The sequence below is a fragment of the Rutilus rutilus genome (genome assembly GCF_951802725.1).
Source record: "Rutilus rutilus genome assembly, chromosome: 12".
NCBI classification, from domain to species: Eukaryota; Metazoa; Chordata; class Actinopteri; order Cypriniformes; family Leuciscidae; genus Rutilus; species Rutilus rutilus.
The window spans coordinates 12,937,871-12,955,988 of NC_140217.1; the positions used below are offsets into that span (position 1 = coordinate 12,937,871).

Consider the following 18,118-nt stretch of genomic DNA (forward strand, 5'->3'; position numbering starts at 1 on the left):
GGTTACATTAGTAACCGAGACGTTTTTAGCACATTCTTAGTGAAACATTTGACAATATAATAGTGAAAGAGAGTTTTACTTGCTCAACCGGACAAATGCCCTGATTAAAATAAAAAAAATAACTAGGGAATCACTGAAACCACGAGGATGATTCTGATTTTATTTAATTTAATGTAAGTGGCGATTGATAGCCTAGTTGATAATAATATATAGCCCTACCTAATGTACTGACAATAACAAAGTTGCGCTGTTGAGGCTCACATTTATTTATAACATATTATACAGTTAATAAACATCACACGACCAGAGTGCTGTTTTCCTGAATACAATCACGATTGAAAAAAATACACTGATTTCATAAGTTCAATAAACAAATAATAGTCAGTTACATTTTAGACGCAGTGACTGTTTTTGTTCTGTTTCAGCAGCGAAAATAGATCCAAACAAAGATCACAGCAGAATCACAGCGCATCTCACAGGAACACTCAGCCGTGTTTCATTACTGAATTATTCAGAGTTTTGAACAAATCGGTTGAGTCAAAGATTCAAAGATTCAGTGACCCATTCATAAACTGCCTCAATCTGAATAAATCAGCCGTTTGAATGAATCGTTTGAATGAATGACTCAATTACTAGTGCCGGTTTAGTTTCAAAGTATAATTTTCAACATTCCTTATTTATATATTCAAAAAATATTTAAAACAATCTCATAATCTCATTTAATACAATTGTAATTTTTCAATGTAAATGATTTGATTGGTAACAGCCCTACAGTGTCGTATATTCTAATTGAATGCATCAATCAAATTTAAGAATTTTAAATGAAAGATGGAGCACACATTTAATAAAATTAGAAATTGCCCCCGGACCCCCCTAGAAGTACCGAGGTCCACTGGGAAACACAGTATACTGGAAAACACAGTATATGATGGTCTACAAAAAATACAAATTGTATTAGGCTATCTTATTATTAAAATATGTACATGATCAGGATTTTAACACCTCTGCCTCGGTTTGAGGCATGAAAAACCCTGTTATGGCATTTAAAGGTGAACTAAGTAACTTTTTTACCTTAACTGAACAGCTTCGGAGTCATTGGAATGGTTATATTACTTATTTCGGGTTGAATGGTGGTCGTTTCGCACCCCCCTGGTGCCCGTGAGCGGAAAATCCGCACTTGCAACTTTGGGCCGGCGGGCCACCGGCCGCCGCGTCAGGAAGTATCGCGTGATATCAGATCTCGCGATGTAAACAATTGCTTTACGGCCAAAAGAAATCTGCTAAAATGCTGTCACTATTGCGCTCCCTCACGCTGTTCGAACCCGAAGACCTTTTAAAGAATGTCCCATCTGCTTTGATGTCGTTGATCTACTAGCCTCTGGTGTCTGAGAATCGCCAACGAGTTTTTACAACAGTGTTGTCAAATATCTATTCCGAAGCTGTGGGGGGAGCTCTAGAGAGAAACCTGCGAGCAAAAAGCGAGAATACAGCAAAGAAATCCCGAAACTACTGAGCCCCGCTTTAATACTTAATTTATTCATAATATTCATACTTGAGACGAGGTCTGATGTTAGCCAGGCTAACAGAACATATGGTATTGACATGATTTTTTAAATAAATGTATTTTAAATAAACAACAACGCTGGGTTCTGACCTCCAGTTAAACCAGCCACAGTTCGAAAATAGCAGAGCATAATGTGATGATAACGGTATGTCTTTATTGGAGCTAAGTGACACGCTTGCACAGGGGATTGTGGGATTGATAGTGAAGTACAGCAAGCAGAGTATCTCAGAAATGAAATTCTCGTCATAGTGCTCCGACATATAGTCCCAGCTTGTGGATATTTCCAGTTCTGTCCACCGTTCTCTCTCTCCCACTTAACACCCTGTTTGCTCTCTGTACTGTTTTGTATAAATCAAGGCAAAAATGTCCCAAATGAAAAATAAAGGATCTACTTATCCTAGTGCACCACTATTTTCATTTAAGTTGGCTTGACTGTTTTGAAACCATGACTGGTGTGACCGGAGTCGCTGTAGACGATGCAGCTTTCAGATACTAAGTCAAGTAAAAAAAATAATCCTTTTAACATAAAAAAACCCACAATTTTTAACAGGTCTGTGCTTTGATCAGAGGGGTAGTAAACTGTCACACTGTTCCCTCTTTTTCAGAGAAACACAGATAATCACCAAAAATCCTTCAATAAACACATCCCTTTCATAAAGAGAAAACATTTTTCAAATTGAACTTGTGATTAAACAGTGTCATTCATCGTTAATCCAGCAAGGATGAAATGTTCAGCTACTGTAGAAGGTCAGTTAGCTTTTAACTGCTTCTACCATCTAAACTAATGTGATTGAAAGAGTTATGTATTAGTTTTGTAACTGTCTAATCGCTGGATAAACTTTCATTCATGACTCTTGCATATAAGGATTTGTGTGTGTGTGTGCGTGTGTGTGTAATGAAACAATTTTAGCAGGTTTAATGTAGTTAGTGCTGTTGCTGTATGCAACATTCATTGAATGAAAGTATGAATCTGTTTGCTCTAGTTTGGAGAAGATATATTTTATTGCTTCTGAAGACTTTGCCCCAGGGTGGAGGTGGTTAGTACAGATCCTCTGATAAGATACAGCTTTAGGACAGTAGGGGATGGATCGCAGTGACACCAATTGTTTATTTAGAGCTGACACTTTTTTCAACAGAGATTTATCAGATCTTTGCATAGCTTGTGACTCCTGTTTGCAGAAGGTTGTATCCTTCTCTTTGGCTTTCTGTTGCATGTTACAAGTTTTATGCTTTTGTCACGTAAGCGTTGGTTAAGGCTTGTTTATACAATATATATATATATATTAATGTATAACTTAAAAACATGTAGTTTAATATATGTGTGTGTTTGCTTGAGTCTGTTCAGTCATTTTAGACATTTCTGGAATGGAAGACAACTGCTTTAAAAAAAAAAAAAAAACATTTTGAAAAATATTAACTCTGCTCTTTCCCATCCACTGCAGTGTTAAATGTAGACTTCAGAGGTTGTCAATCTCCAAAAATGACAGCAGCTCAATATCCTAAGCCCCTTTTCACTTTCATTGTATTGGAATGAGTATTCTGCCTAAAATCCCATTTTGTGTTTTAGTGATGAATCATATGGGTTTAGAATTACATGAGGGTGGGTAAATGATGACAGAATTTTCATTTTTGGATGAATTATTCCTTTAATTGTTATTATAATCATAATCATTCTAAAACACACTACATAAGAGAACATCTGGAGTTAATAATCATCATTTGATAACTTGTAATGATCATTTGATAACTTGTGTGATGCTGTATTACAAATGAGCAGAATCATAAAAGTACATCTCAATCGCTTTGTGCTCTATCTGCAGGAAATTAAACAGATTACCATGATTTGATGGAAATTGTTGTCGTCATTTCAGTGTTTTTTTTAATACAGACTATCATATTAATACCAAAGTAATGATGTTTCTGTATGATAAAAACAAAAACAAAAAATTCTGTGTAAAATGTTTTTCAGAAGCTACTATTTGTGTCTGCTTACATTTTGTGTTGTGTTGTGTTTGTCCTGTCAGTGAATCTAACTTATTGCGTGTCTCTCACAGGATGTCTCTCACAGGAATGAGCTGAATTGATATATCTGTGCAGTTTGCACAGAAAAGTGTACACCATTTATTATTGTTGAAATATCGAATTATATGTAAGAATAAATATTCCCAGTTGATCATTGTGACTAATGACTGAGAAAAGGGTAGATGTCACACGTCTCTATGTTGTAAAGTGAGGTCTACTTGTGTCTCAGATAATGTATGTACAAGTGATAGAACTGTTTGTCAAAGGCTGGTCTCCTGTGGAAATGCCACTGTCACATGTGTTGTGTTTAGTTTGCAACACTAAGGCGGATATTGTATTTTTCTAACTAAGTAATTAACATGTATTTTCTGAGTTGATATAGAGCTAAATCATTTGTGATTTAGAGGGATACCAAAATAATGACACTATATATTGAAAAATCAGTCAAACTGATATTTGGTAATGAATCATAATACACAGGACTGTCTGGTGGTAGGATTTTAAATAGCAACATTTTACTAAACATTTTTTCTCAGTCTTTCTTTAGCAGTGGGCTGGAAGAAATGTGAAATGCCACATCTCAATACTCCCTTCAATTCACACAATGAGTTATTGTCTCTGATAACTCTTATTTGCTGATAGAACAGCATTTCAGTGTTAGTGCCCTGGAGTAAGCATCACATTGTCTGCTCTTTTGAGTGAAATTATAATGCTACCAGTGGCAGTTCATAGCATCTCAATGGGGTTTTAGGACTTCCACACACTTTCACACCAAACTTCAGAAGACACCATAAAACCCAAACTCTAGTAGCTGATTTTCAAAATGTCCTTAAAAGACCTCACACACCAAATATGAAGCTTAAGAGGCAAAAAAAAAACAAAAAAAAACCCTTGAAAAGATAACAGATTGTCTCTCAGCCTTTTATATGTGCTAAAGTGTTTTTTTTTATTTATTATTATTATTTTTTAGAAATGATCTTAAACACATAGATAGTTTGAGTGGAGTGCTTTATTTTTCCAGTTCCACAATGCAGCTATTGTAGTCAAGTCTAGGGGTTTTATTGTCATTTCCCTCCTTGTGATGGGAAGAAAATCAAATGCAATGTCTCTTTAGCTACAGTGCAGAAACATATAGGGCAAGTGACTGTTAAAGGGATAGTTCACCCAAAAAAGAACATTTTGTCATTACTTACCCTCAAGTTGTTCTAAACCTGAATGAGTTTCTCTCTTTTGTTAAGCACAAAATAAAATATTTTAAGGAATGTTAGTAACCAGACAGTTGATGTTAGCCATTGACTTGCATAGTAGAAAAAATATATATATACTATGGAAGTCAATGGGTGCCGTCAACTGTCTGGTTACCAAAATTCTTTAAAATATCTTCTTTTGTGTTCAACAGAAGACAGAAACTCATAGTTTAGAACAACATGAGGGTGAGTAAATGATGACAACATTTACATTTTTGAGTGAACTATCCCTTTAAAGGGGTCATATTGTGCTTTTCACTTTTTCAACTTTAGTTAGTGTGTAATGTTGCTGTTTGAGCATAAACATATCTGCAAGGTTACAAAGCTCAAAGTCCACTCCAAAGGGAGATATTTTATTTAACAGAATCCACTTTCCAAGAACTACAACGAATGGCTTGTCTGAACTACAACACATTTTTTCCGAACCTTGTGAAGCCACAATGTTTCTCATTTAAATAATCCCTAACCATTGAATACTCAAAAAAGGTGCAAGGCCTGGTTGAGCTGCATTAGAGAAGACTGTGTTGGTCGCTATGTCAAAGAGACACTGTTTTTTCTTATTATTTTTAGTTGCGTTTTCTATTAACAGTTCCAATTATAAGTTTTATGTTGTTGCTACGATGTAAACAAAGGGCAAAGCTGTTTGGCTCTGGTCGCCTGCTAGCCAACATTAGTGTTGATCTAGTGTTTACTGTAGCTTTTGTAAGCTCTAGCTTTTGTAAGACTGTTCACCGCCCCTTAGGAAAAGTAACCATGGTTTTGTGATCAATTAAAATTGGTGTATAACTTCATATCTAAAATGTATAAGAAAAAAAAAACAACAACAACAAAAAAACATACCATTCTGAAATGTCCTGTGAAATCTGTGGTTGCATAGTCCGTGCATGAAATCCGTTCTGCATAATCCTCTTGTTTATTACCATTCTTAAGTCTGAATCAGTCTTGAATTGGTTTGAAACTGACACCATTCTAAATATTTACATCTGAGAAGAGCTCGCAGATATGGTGCGGGGCGTGACATTTCACAAACACGCGATGAGCACTGCCAATCATATCATACTGGGCCAGCAAATCAATCACAGCACATTTCGTATTTCAGAAAGAGGGGCTTCATCGAAACAGGAAATAAATGGTGCGTTCGGGCCAGACTGGGGAGAGAGGTGCCATAATCATGTATTGTAACACTTCCCGAAGTATACTGAGAATTTTACATCAAGAGAAATAATAGATATTTTTAAGATCATACGTAACATTGATAGATTTTCTGGGAGGTTGTTTGACTATAGTGGCTGGAATTGGGGTTTTAGGAGCATCAACAGATGACAGGGAAGTAACTTGAGTGTAAGGTTGGTGTCTGGAGAAAGAAGGTGTACTTGTAAATCGCAGCTTTTGTAATTGATCTTCCCACCTCTCGTCTCTCCTCAGAAAACAGTCAGCCACCACTCTTTCCAACTTCTCCAGAGATTTCTGGAAATATTCATCCAACTCTGCCAAGCTAGCGTCCACGGCATCACGAAAACTTGTTTCTCTATTTAGTGTCCCTTCTGTACTCTATTACCAAGAGCCAATAAATCCACCTTAAGTTTGTCTAAATCTGCTTTCATAATTTGCATGTCATTAACATCACATTCATCTTTATCTACATCATCAACTACATCATCAACATCAGAAATGTAATGAGAACTCAACATGGATGTTACTTCAGCAGTAGGATTGAGTCTTGTAAGTTGTAACAAATGGACCAGCCGAGAAATCTATATTAGGTGTTACCCCAGCAGTATCCACCACTTTGTCAGCATTATTACTGGGAGTCGATGCAACTTTGTTGTTAATACAAGTAGCATCTTGAACAGTTGACATTTGTGTCTTACTCCCTATTTCCTCCATTATGACAAATACATTGTATATCCATTAAAGTAAAACAATATAACTTCCCCATACGGGCCACCACTATGTAACACTTCCCATAGTATACTGAGAATTTTACATCAAGAGAAATAATAGATCTTTTTAAGGAAGTAAATAAAGGAGGCAAAATAGTTACACACACACACAATTCGTTCAAGCACCAAAGTGTATATAACAGATTTATAAAGCTTACGAAGACACAATAAACCCAGCGTGTGTGTTTTCATATGAGTGCGGACGTGAGGGCAAATCGTTTTTCAGTCCAGCATGTTGATGCAAAGTTTGAATCAGTCTCACCGATAAGGCAGATAAAGTCTGTGAGCAGCTTCGTGAAGACTGTGTCTTTTTTAAATCCTCAAAGGTGAGCCATCCAATCCAAAAACACCAAGCTCCACAATAAGACAGATAAATCCACCAACATATTTCGGTCCCAAACTCTAGTCCACTCAAAAATCCCGGGGTTTGATATGAACGTGCAAACAATTGCCGCCCCATGACGGTCTGTTCGCTCCCCATATGCTACTATCTTCCTCTATAGGATGACGTGTCGTTGCGCTATGCGAGGTCACCCTCTGAATCTCGCGAGAGTTCGTTACTGAGTTAAAGACCTTTACATAATACTGACACTATAATGTAATGACTACCAATACATAGGTCAATCACAATATAAATAATCTACCTCTTATGAGGCTTTGCTACAGTATAATATGTGAAAAATAATGTTTTTTAAACAATCAAGCATGAAAACATATTCTAATACACCCCAAAAACAATATTCAAGACTTTTTAAAGGGCATAATTGGACCTCTCTAAGCCCACCTTTTCCAGGATTTTTTGTAGATATTTTAAGGTATTTCTAGGAACATTATGATTTTAATAATACCAATGTGTAGGTGTTGATGACACAACATGACATTGGACTCTTGAAATGTGTAGTTTAACTGAGTTTCTAAAATGTTTCTTTGCAGTGTGTGTTCAGTGACTGGTGATGGTGGTGTGTGTGTGGATGTTATATTTTGTTTGGCTATGCAAATGTTCTTTATTGCATGATATCTACTTGTAGGCATAGAATGACAGGTTTCCTGCCACATACACATACACACTAGTCCCCTTGAAGTAGTTTGATTAGCACAGTTTCTTCAGCATGTTGACATAATTCCAATTGAAACATGAAATCAGAGTATTTAGTTTACGTCACAGCACAGCAAAGTTGAACTTGACACCCTGCAACAGCCACAGTTGTAATACAAATTAAGCATAATAGATTTTCCTTATTAGAGTTAATATGAAACTTTAACATTAGTGTATAATAATATCAGTTACAGTTACTACAGTAAAACCAATTTTTAAAATTGGTAGTGTTGTTGGAAAAGCTTGTAATATGGTGCATGGCTCCAGTGTTCTCCTTCTCAGTGTAATTTATAACACTGAGGTTGTCAATTTGTTTGAGATGTTTGACCTCCTCCGTAATACTTTAAAGTAAAATATTTTGTCTTTTTTTTTAGCCGAAAGTTGAGAGACTGTAGATTTGAAATCTATATTTTCTAAAAATAAATTTTGTCAATATTTTCGAAGTACAATATATAAAGCTAGTAAGAATGATCTAAAGCCATCAAAACTTTTGGATTTGGAAACAAATTTTGTTTTGCTTCCACTATTTGTTTCCAAACCCCAAGTGTGTTCAACCGTTTAGCCATTCACTTTACTTTTTCTGAGAGGAAAAAAAGAAAAGCTCTTTACTTTTCCTGAGAGGAACCTCTAAAATAATTACAGAATTCTTCTATAATTACGCAATATTTAGTTGGTGTGACTGTTGTAATTGTCAGGTTAAAGATGTTAACCTAGAAATTTTCTATTTTAAGTTTTTAAAGGCAAAATGTGTTTTTTTGTTTGCTAAAATATTGTTGTGCATGGTTGTTGTATCTTTTACAAAAAGTCCTATACTCGATTAATTGTGAACTTTTCAGATTTCTCATATATAATCGAAATTAAAAGTACTAATTAAATTGTTACTGAGTATTAGGTCTTGTTCACATTTCAAGACCATATAGGATCATATTGGCGTGTTATTAATTTGACTCCTTTTTGTTCATTTTGGCCCTTCTGTGGCCCCTCCTTTAAACCCATCTACTGTTGCCAATGCTTGAATGGAGCATTAGTGTGCGTGTGTGTGTGTGTGTGTGTGTGTAGAAGTAATCCATTGAGTGTGTTGATAAAGGGTGTCAGGCGTGTTAATCTCTCCTGTTAAGATTACACAGCTGAACGGATTTGAAGAGTGCCAGAGCTCATAGTCTAGCTTTACACTGGAGCTACTGGACCATAGGAAAGACTAGGAAAATCCAAGAACAATCATAGGCTACACCTGCTCTTTAGTTATCATCCAGCTTTGTTCAAATAGTGCTTACACTAATAACTGCTGAGGCCAGAGCCTGAAGATACATGCAAAAATGTACATAAAAAACATCAACCAACATAATTAAAGTTAGTGTTAGAGATACATGTGTGTGGATTAATAGTATTAATGATTACATATTAATTATTATTAATATGAATAATCATTAAACCCCTAAATTGGCAGTTGACGAGGTTTACAGTAAAACATCACGATGGACGATGATATCGGTCCACATCACATTTGAATGTGAATCACATTTTATTTGACTATATCTCTTTACATAAATATTGGAATAAATAAAGGAAACTTGATACGTGGGACACGATCCCGGTCTGCTGGGTGAAAGTCCTGTGTTGAAAGTGTTGTAGATTTGTCAAAATATCTCAAATATACAATATTATCCGTGCTGCTATATCTATACCGTGCTGAATCTAAAATAAGTAATTTATGTTATTAGTGCAGAACCAATGGGACTTATTTATGAATCACGAGCAGAATTATAATTTTTTTTTGTAAATTCATTCCATGTTCTGCAACTATAGTTACATTTTCGGATTCATGAAAATGTTTGTATTTTCAAAGGTTATTTGGAACATGATTGAAAAAAAAAATTCTGATGACACTGAATTTTGATAATACTATTTACTATCATAATAACAAAATTAATTAGTTAACCAATTAGTTATAATTAAAAATTATATATACTTTTTTTTGCCTGCAGTTGGTCTCATTTCTGGAAGGCCCATTTTACGCATTGTATTTTGTGTGCGTGCGCATGTGTGTGTGTCAGTCAAAATACAAAGAAGCCTGTAAAAAATAATTTTGCATTGTTAATCATTTTAATCTTTAGTTTAAAGAAAAAAATCACAAACATCTACTGGCCACAATTAATGGCACCCTTTTGTTCAATACTTTTTGCAAACTCATTTTGCCAAGATAACAGCTCTGAGTCTTCTTCTATAATGCCTGATATGGCAAGCCGTTTTACCATTTAATTCTTATTACATAATAGTGTCTATTTTCATGGTACTAGTACTTATGTTTTAGATACTAGTATCTATTCCATTATGTACTAGTACTTATTCATTAGCTTCTAGTGCTTATTCTTTAGGTACTAATACCTTTTTCATTACCAGTATTTATTCATTAGATACTATTTCTTATTTATTAGATACTAGTACTTATTCCAATAGTGTTTAGCATTTCCATGCTTGCTAAGTTGCTAAGAAAAAATTGAACTAGTCATTTTTTAGTTACTTTAGACCAAATATATCCTGAACTTAATTATATATATATATATATATATATATATATATATAAGTACTAATAGCATGAAAATAGTATTAAGAATTAAAAGTTAAAACGTCTTGCCATATCCCTGATGAGGTTGGAGAACACTTGACGAGTTCAAAGACCATTCCTTCATACAGAATCTCTCCAGATCCTTCAAATTCCCAGGTCCATGTTGGTGCTTCTTCTCTTCAGTTCACCCCACTCTTTTTCTATAGTGTTCAGGTCAGGGAACTGGGATGGCTATGGTATTTTTGTGTTGATTTTAATGGGTTTTTTTTGGATCATTGTCCTAATAGAAGATCCAACCATGGCCCATTATAAGATTTCTAGCAGAGGCAGTCAGGTTTCGATTTTTTTATCTACTAGTATTTGATATAATCTATGATACCATGTATCTAAACAAGAAGTTTATCTGAGCAAGAAGTCCAGGAACTCCGGCAGAAAAAAATAGGCCAAAAATTCCACAGGTCCAGGAGTGTATTTATCCTTGGGCACGGAGTACTTTTTATCCTTGTGTGATTCAACTTTTTATCCTTGTGTGAAATAACTTCTTATTTATTGCCCATATATTGAAAATGGGAATAGTCAATGCTGACATCCACCCATTCATTCTCCAAACTGCTTGTCCTATGTAAGGGTCGTGGGGATGCTGGAACCTATCCCAGCGTTTTGGGCCAAAGGCAGGGAAACAAGCCATTTTTTGTTGTTGTTTTAATTTGACCACAGAAACCAGTCATGTTTGAAGTTCCATTAGTGTCTGACAACAGAATATGCTGGAGTTTATTTTAGGATGAGAGAGGAGGATTTTTCTTGAAACCCTCCCAAACAACTTGTGATGTAGGTGCTGTTTGATATTTTTTTTAGGCTTTCTGGCCCCAAGACTCAACTAATCTCTGCAATTCTTTATCTGTGATCCTTGGAGAGTCTTTGGCCAGTCAAACTATCCTCATCGCCGTGCATTAGGACGATATAGACACACGTCATCTTCCAGGCAGATTTGTAACATCTATAGTTGATTGGAACTTCTTATTTATTGCCCATATATTGAAAATGGGAATAGTCAATGCTGACATCCACCCATTCATTCTCCAAACTGCTTGTCCTATGTAAGGGTCGTGGGGATGCTGGAACCTATCCCAGCGTTTTGGGCCAAAGGCAGGGAAACACCCTGGACAGATGGCCAGACTATCACAGGGCTAACACAGACATGCACACATTCACACCCACAGGCGATTTTAGCCTCTCCAATTCGCCTGACCTGCATGTCTTTGGATTATGGGGGAAACCGTACTGTGAGGTGATAGTGCTAACCACTGAGCCACTGTGTTTGCCAGATATGTTACTGCAAAGTGTATGTGCCCCTTGTGTTTGCCTTTTAAGAATTAATTTTCATACCAATGTATTCATTCTCTTTCACATTTTCTTTCTTTTTCAGCTCATCACAGCTTATTAGGAGTAGAAGAAAGTTTAATTACTTTATTATAATTATTTCTGTAACACATTAGTTTAGGGTCCAGTTCTCACTATCAACTAGGCTAGTTGCTTATTAGCATGCATATGTGATGCGATCTGGGAAAACCCGTCGGATGTCGCGCTGGGCCGTTTTCAGTAAATTCCAAAATAGTTTGAATGTCCGTTTTTTTGTAAAAAAAATTTTTCCATTAAATTATTATTCTATAACATCTTTTCTCTTATCTCTGAAAATATCTTGGCAAAATTCCCTTGTTTAGTGCAGAAAAACAGCGATTTATAGTGTCAAGCTGAAAATACTCTCTTTCTCTAATGCATTCTAGATGCGACCATTAACGCCCGGCAGAGGTAAAAAAAAACAAAAAAAACAATCGCTGTATATCCCATACACCTGTCCGTCTCGTAACACTACAAAGATAGTTTACCTTTAAAATAAACCACATACATGTACAGTGAATGTGTATAGTGCGCATTTCGCGCCAATCCTGTTTAAACTATAACGTCACGCAGTTTCATAACAATTGCGAGATGGACGCGTCTCAACGGTGACAGTTATTTAAACCTGTTTTTCTCAAAATTCCGTTCCAGAAAATCATAGAGATCGGCCGACTTCAGATAAACATAACTTCTGCTACCAACAAGCTATGATAAAAATAAAAACAGATTTGGAAAGGGCTTGATACCAGCATCCATATGATATCAAAACCTGTAATAGGTAAAATTTCACCATGTGGTGGGTTTTCCCAGATCGCATCACATATTACTAGGATGTTGGCTGTTTATTAATACTTATAAAGCACACATTAATGCCTTATCCTGCATGACCATATTCTACATCCCTTAATCCTACCCAATACCTAAACTTAACAACTACCTTACTAACTATTAATAAGAAGTATTTAGGAGTTTGTTGAGGCAAAAGTCGTAGTTAATAGTTAATAGTGAGAATTGAACCCTTATATAAAGTGTGACTATTCTTTCTCAAATGAATGCTTTGATCCACGGATATTATGGATTCGATTTCCTGGGAATGTATGAACTGATAACATTTGAGAGTATTGGAAGACCTCCGATGCAAAAGCCTCTAAAAGCTACCTGTCAAAAATGAGATAATAATATTGAGTGAATGCTCTCCGCACATAGTATACGTTCATCAAATACTTTCACTTAAAACTAGACGGACTTAGAGGCTTTTGCATCTGAAGTCTTAATTTATTATTGTATGAAATGTGCTAGGAAGAGAAACGGCTCATCATTCTACCTAACCATCACATCAATACCTTACTGACTAGACATAATGATCGCCAAGTCATACAACAGGGTAGGCATTTCACAGAAGATCTCTCTTTGGTTAGCAGAGTTGTGGATAATTGAGGCAAAAGATCAGTGTTAAACGTCATGCAACACTGTGTAATCTGCACAAAGATTAAGAGTAAAGGCCTGTTTACACCAACACGAAAGTTCGGCATGGATATTCGGTCCAATTCAAAAGTTGTCTTTTTGCTTAAAGGGACAGTAGTATAATATGTTAAACATTGCAGGAGTGTGCTGACTGTAGCTAATGGATGTTATACTGCCATGTACAATAGTTGCCAAAAGTTATGTCTGGCCTAGGAAAATTGACATCTTCACCCTTTATTCAAATATTATGTGGTTGACAGACCTGGACTTGTACTGAAGTCTGTGCTGTGCGTTTACTGAAAAAAAGAATTGCACACCGGTGTCCACACTGGGCGCTAGGGATGGCGAAAACTAAAAATGTTCTTGACCGACCACCGAGCCTCATTAGCCGATTGAAACCGGTTAACCGATTAGTTTAAAATATGCTACGCTATTTGAAATAACAGCCATTTCGAGCCGCGCCTGCAATTTCTCAACTCTGTCGCATCTCTCTGCCTCCCGGCCCTTCCACTCACGTCACTTTTTTAAAATCCCCTACAATGCGAAACATGAGTCCCGCAAACGTGGCGCTGAGGAGCTTGTATGTAATCGGAGGACAAATGGCTCCTTAGTTTCGAAATGGTTTGGGTACAAGGTGATCGCGTTGAAAATAAAGGCGTTTGTCTAGCGTTAGAAGCTCATTTGAAACATTGCCGCGGCTCATTTAAGTAAATGACAGCTCCGAAGAGACGCTGCTTTAGTTTGAGGAGTGCTAACAATAATAAAGAAAGATGATGATCATCAGGTGTCGCGGTTTCAGGTGATACATCGTAGATGATGTGCTATTACTGTATTTAAGCACTGTATCACGCAAGTTACAACTTACATCTGTGTCATTCTTTTTGGTGAAATGGTCCCACACACTACATTTCTTTGCACGCTTCATCCTGTCGTCTGCCCTGGCTCTAACCTCGAGTGTTTTAGCCTGTAGCCTTTACTTTTCGCAAACCTTGTGAGCGCGCGAACCCAAACGCTGTGACCTCGCGCCAATGTTTTTATTGGTTTATTAAGTACAAACAGGCGAGTTATGAAAAATTGAGTGTGAGGTATTTGTTCACTTCACACAAAAAGATCTTGGAATGAGATGGCTAACTGTAGTAGCGTTTAGTCCACTGTCTATAATAGCCTAATTTAGAGATTATTTTTTTTTTACCAACTACCGACAACTTTGATGGGTTAACGTTGATACGGTCAACCATCGGTCAAACGATCATCGGTTAAAGGAGAACTTGGTAACATTTTTAACTTAATAAAACTGTCTAGAAATCATTTGGATGGTTAAACAACCTGTTCTGGTGATATTGGTGACTTTCCCCACTCCCCCCAGCGTTCCCAGGCGGAAAACCAACCTTGCAATTTGGAGACTACCGTCCCGGCAAGATAGAAATTGGAAGTCTCGTGAGAAGCGAGAACGAGAACGAGCGCGAAACACGAATTGCTTTACGGCAATTCGACATAAACACAAATGCATGTATGATGTATTACCCATAGTTACCCACCTCGGTAGACATAGCTCCACACGATACAGTTGGCTTGCTCCGATCAAAACAAACGCACATGAGCAGCGGTAGAGAGGGGGAGGAGGCCGCCGCAAGTGAGTTTTTTACGACCGTGTTGTGAAATATACGCCCCCCCACAGCTGTAGGGGGAGCTCGTGGGGAAAACATGCGACAACAAAAGGGAAAATCAGCGCAGAAGTGACTAGAGTTCGCTAGAGTTGCCGAGTTCTCCTTTAACATCCCTACTGGGCGCTAACAGCTTGATGCTGTCCACACTGGATGTGGCTGTTGCAAATCCATTTGTCCTTCATGTCAGAAGTAGCGCAGGAGTGTGGAGTATGCCAGAAATAGAACAGGGTGTCAGTTTACTGTTAGGGATTTGTCGTGTCGCATCATGCTATATCATATCCAGTGTAGACTATAACACTGATTATAATGTATTATTTTGTCATGTCACACCACTCAAGTGGTGTAGACACAGTGTTGAAGTTTTGTCAACCACTTTTTATTTACTTTTTATTTTAATTTTGCTGTTTTTAAATTTAAACTTTTTTTTTCTAAATTGTTTTTTAAAATATTTTATTACCATATGAAACCAATAAAAATACAAAGAGTACATTTATGAAAACTTGGTATTTACTGTAAATTTACTGGAATGTGAATTTATCTGTTGATCCACATTATTGTATCTATAAAATGGTTACAATAGAACCTTCCAGAATATGTAATCTGTTTTATTGTAATAATTGCTGTCTCTTTGAAATATGATGCTGGTGCTGATTTCAACAGCCATTCATTCCATTCATGAGTCAATCATTCATGTTGGTCTGCTAATTCACACTGTACATTATTAAATGACTGATCTTTTAGCGTTGTCATCCTCTGTAAAAAAACACACACAAAAAAACACATACTGTATACACATACTCAAACCAGATCAGGAAGAGAAAGATAGCCTGTTAACATTATTTACAAAACTTGGTTTGAACTATTTGCTCATATCTTTTTACCAGTGTTTTACAGATTTTTGCAAATGTAACACACATCTCTCTCTATCTCTTTCTCTCTCTGTCAGTGTGCTGTTTTGTGGTCCATAAACGTTGCCATGAATTTGTCACATTCTCATGCCCTGGAGCTGATAAAGGACCAGACACCGATGTGAGTATGCAAATACACAAGCGCACGTGGTTATGTTACCTGTAAATGTTTCTCTTTCACATTTGACAACTTTATGTGAACTTGGTAGAGACCTATGACACAGGTACTTTGTGTGTCACCTCTAGCTTGATAGAATAATGGTCATCCTACAGAATACATGATTGCACATACAATGCATCACATGCTTTAAATATTTCAAAATAATATTTAAGGTTAAAACAACTTGGCTGAAATATGTGGTATTCTAATACTGTCTCCTATGCCAGCCTAATATGCAGAGACCACTATAAGTAAACCATTCATAGGTGAGTTGGGAGTGGGACTGTTTTTTTCAATGACTGACTGGTGGTGTTTTATGAAAGAAAGTTTTAAAAACAATGTTTATTTTTGCAGTTATGTGCGGTGGTGCAGAAATTACATACTTCAGCTCTTAACCAACATGTTAACCAAATGTATTAACCTTAATGCGTTTATACTGTAGTACAACAATACTACTAGTAGATTATATTTCATGTCTCATAATTTTGCACAAAATGTTTCATAATATTTAATGTTGCATCTTGCTTTTTGCAGCTGTATATTTGTCCATAATATATGTATATAAACCTAATTTTGTCTGCCATAGAAGCTGCAGACTTTTTACACTCAAATTATCAATCTAAGCAAACGTTCTAACATGACCATAAAAACTGTATGCATATTTGTAAGTAGTGGGTGTGTGTGTGTGTGTGTGTGTGTGTGTGTGTGAACTCTCTTGGCATGTGGTGTAGTGGTGGAGTAACCAGAGATTATGTCAGAATGTCATTCAAGCTTCTCAGACACTCCTTTTTATAGAGCACAGCATGGGAGACTGTCATACTGTGGCCATGGAATAATTCTCAGTAAGAACTGCTCACAGAATCTGTGTATAGACTGAGTTTGTGTGCAAACTGTTTAATAGAGCACTAAGTCTTTCCAGTATTTAAAGTCTAAACAAAGGTTGCGAAGGGCAACACACACACACAGTCTTCTTCATTGTGATTAGCTAAAACTGCAGGTGTAATAACATTGCAAATATCTTTGTGTTACTGACCTTGAGAGCTCTCTGCATTTCATCTGTAAATGAATACCCAGCTCTTGAGAGGGGTCAGACCAGCTCACATCTGTCTTGAGTAAAGAGCTTTAATTGGTTGAGAATTTCTGTTGTTTAATGTACACACAAGTGTGAACAGAACAAGCTTGTTAATATTGTAGAGGCTTATTCTCCTATTGACTGGCATATAATCAAAGCCAAATGCTGTGTTTGCTTGCTAGATTAATGCTCCTCATTAATGGTACTCTAAATGGGATTTTTAACTGAGACTGCAGGTTTTTTTTATAGTGATTCACATAGACTGATGTGCACTCTGTAATTTATTTCTATAAAATGTATGTAGTATGCAGGTGAGGTAACAATAATTGTTTGGAGTGTGTTCCATTAGAATACACCACTCTTAATATTCGGTGCAAGGAAAGTATTGAATAGAATAGATACAAAAGATGTTTTATGTATTAAGGAGAGCACACTGATTGACATATGAAAAAAGACATATGCAACAATATGTATCGTGGATAGTGAAAATATGTATTGTGTATATAAAGTTCACCCAAAATAAACATTACTGTGTGAGGAAAAAATTTAAGTTAACAGAGTTTTAGCGTCAGTACTACATTCAACTACTATAAATAATGTTGAATATTATGTATAATAATGCAATGGGGGAATAATTGTGGGTCCTGATAATGCCAAATGTCTTATGTTACCAGTAAAAAGTTGCATTACATTATTTTAAATATATCCAGTCATTGACAGATGCAAGCATGTTCGTCTTAAATAATTCTTTATGTTAAGCTTCAAAATCATGAATATATTTAATCTGCTGTTACTAGGGCTGTAATCTCCCAGTCGATTAGTCGATTATTTGGTCGATACGTTCTGGCTCGACCAAAACAGAGAATGTCTAATATGGCGAGAAGTTTCACTCTCACTACACTTCCAGTTTCTGAACTGGTTGCAGTTCCACTCTGATTCCATATGAGGGCGCTCACAGGACGAGTGCAGAATGAATGGAGGTCAATGGCGGTATACCCCTCAAAATCCACT

General features: G+C 36.3%; 1 protein-coding gene across 1 annotated transcript in view; it reads left to right on the forward strand.

The window, feature by feature from the left end:
- prkcaa (protein kinase C, alpha, a) overlaps nucleotides 1-18,118 on the forward strand; it is a 179,610-nt gene that overhangs the window by 26,051 nt on the left and 135,441 nt on the right. The window contains exon 3 of the mRNA XM_084426094.1: nucleotides 15,914-15,996. Coding sequence (XP_084282220.1) covers nucleotides 15,914-15,996 — 83 coding nt within the window. The remainder of the gene's footprint in view (nucleotides 1-15,913; nucleotides 15,997-18,118) is intronic.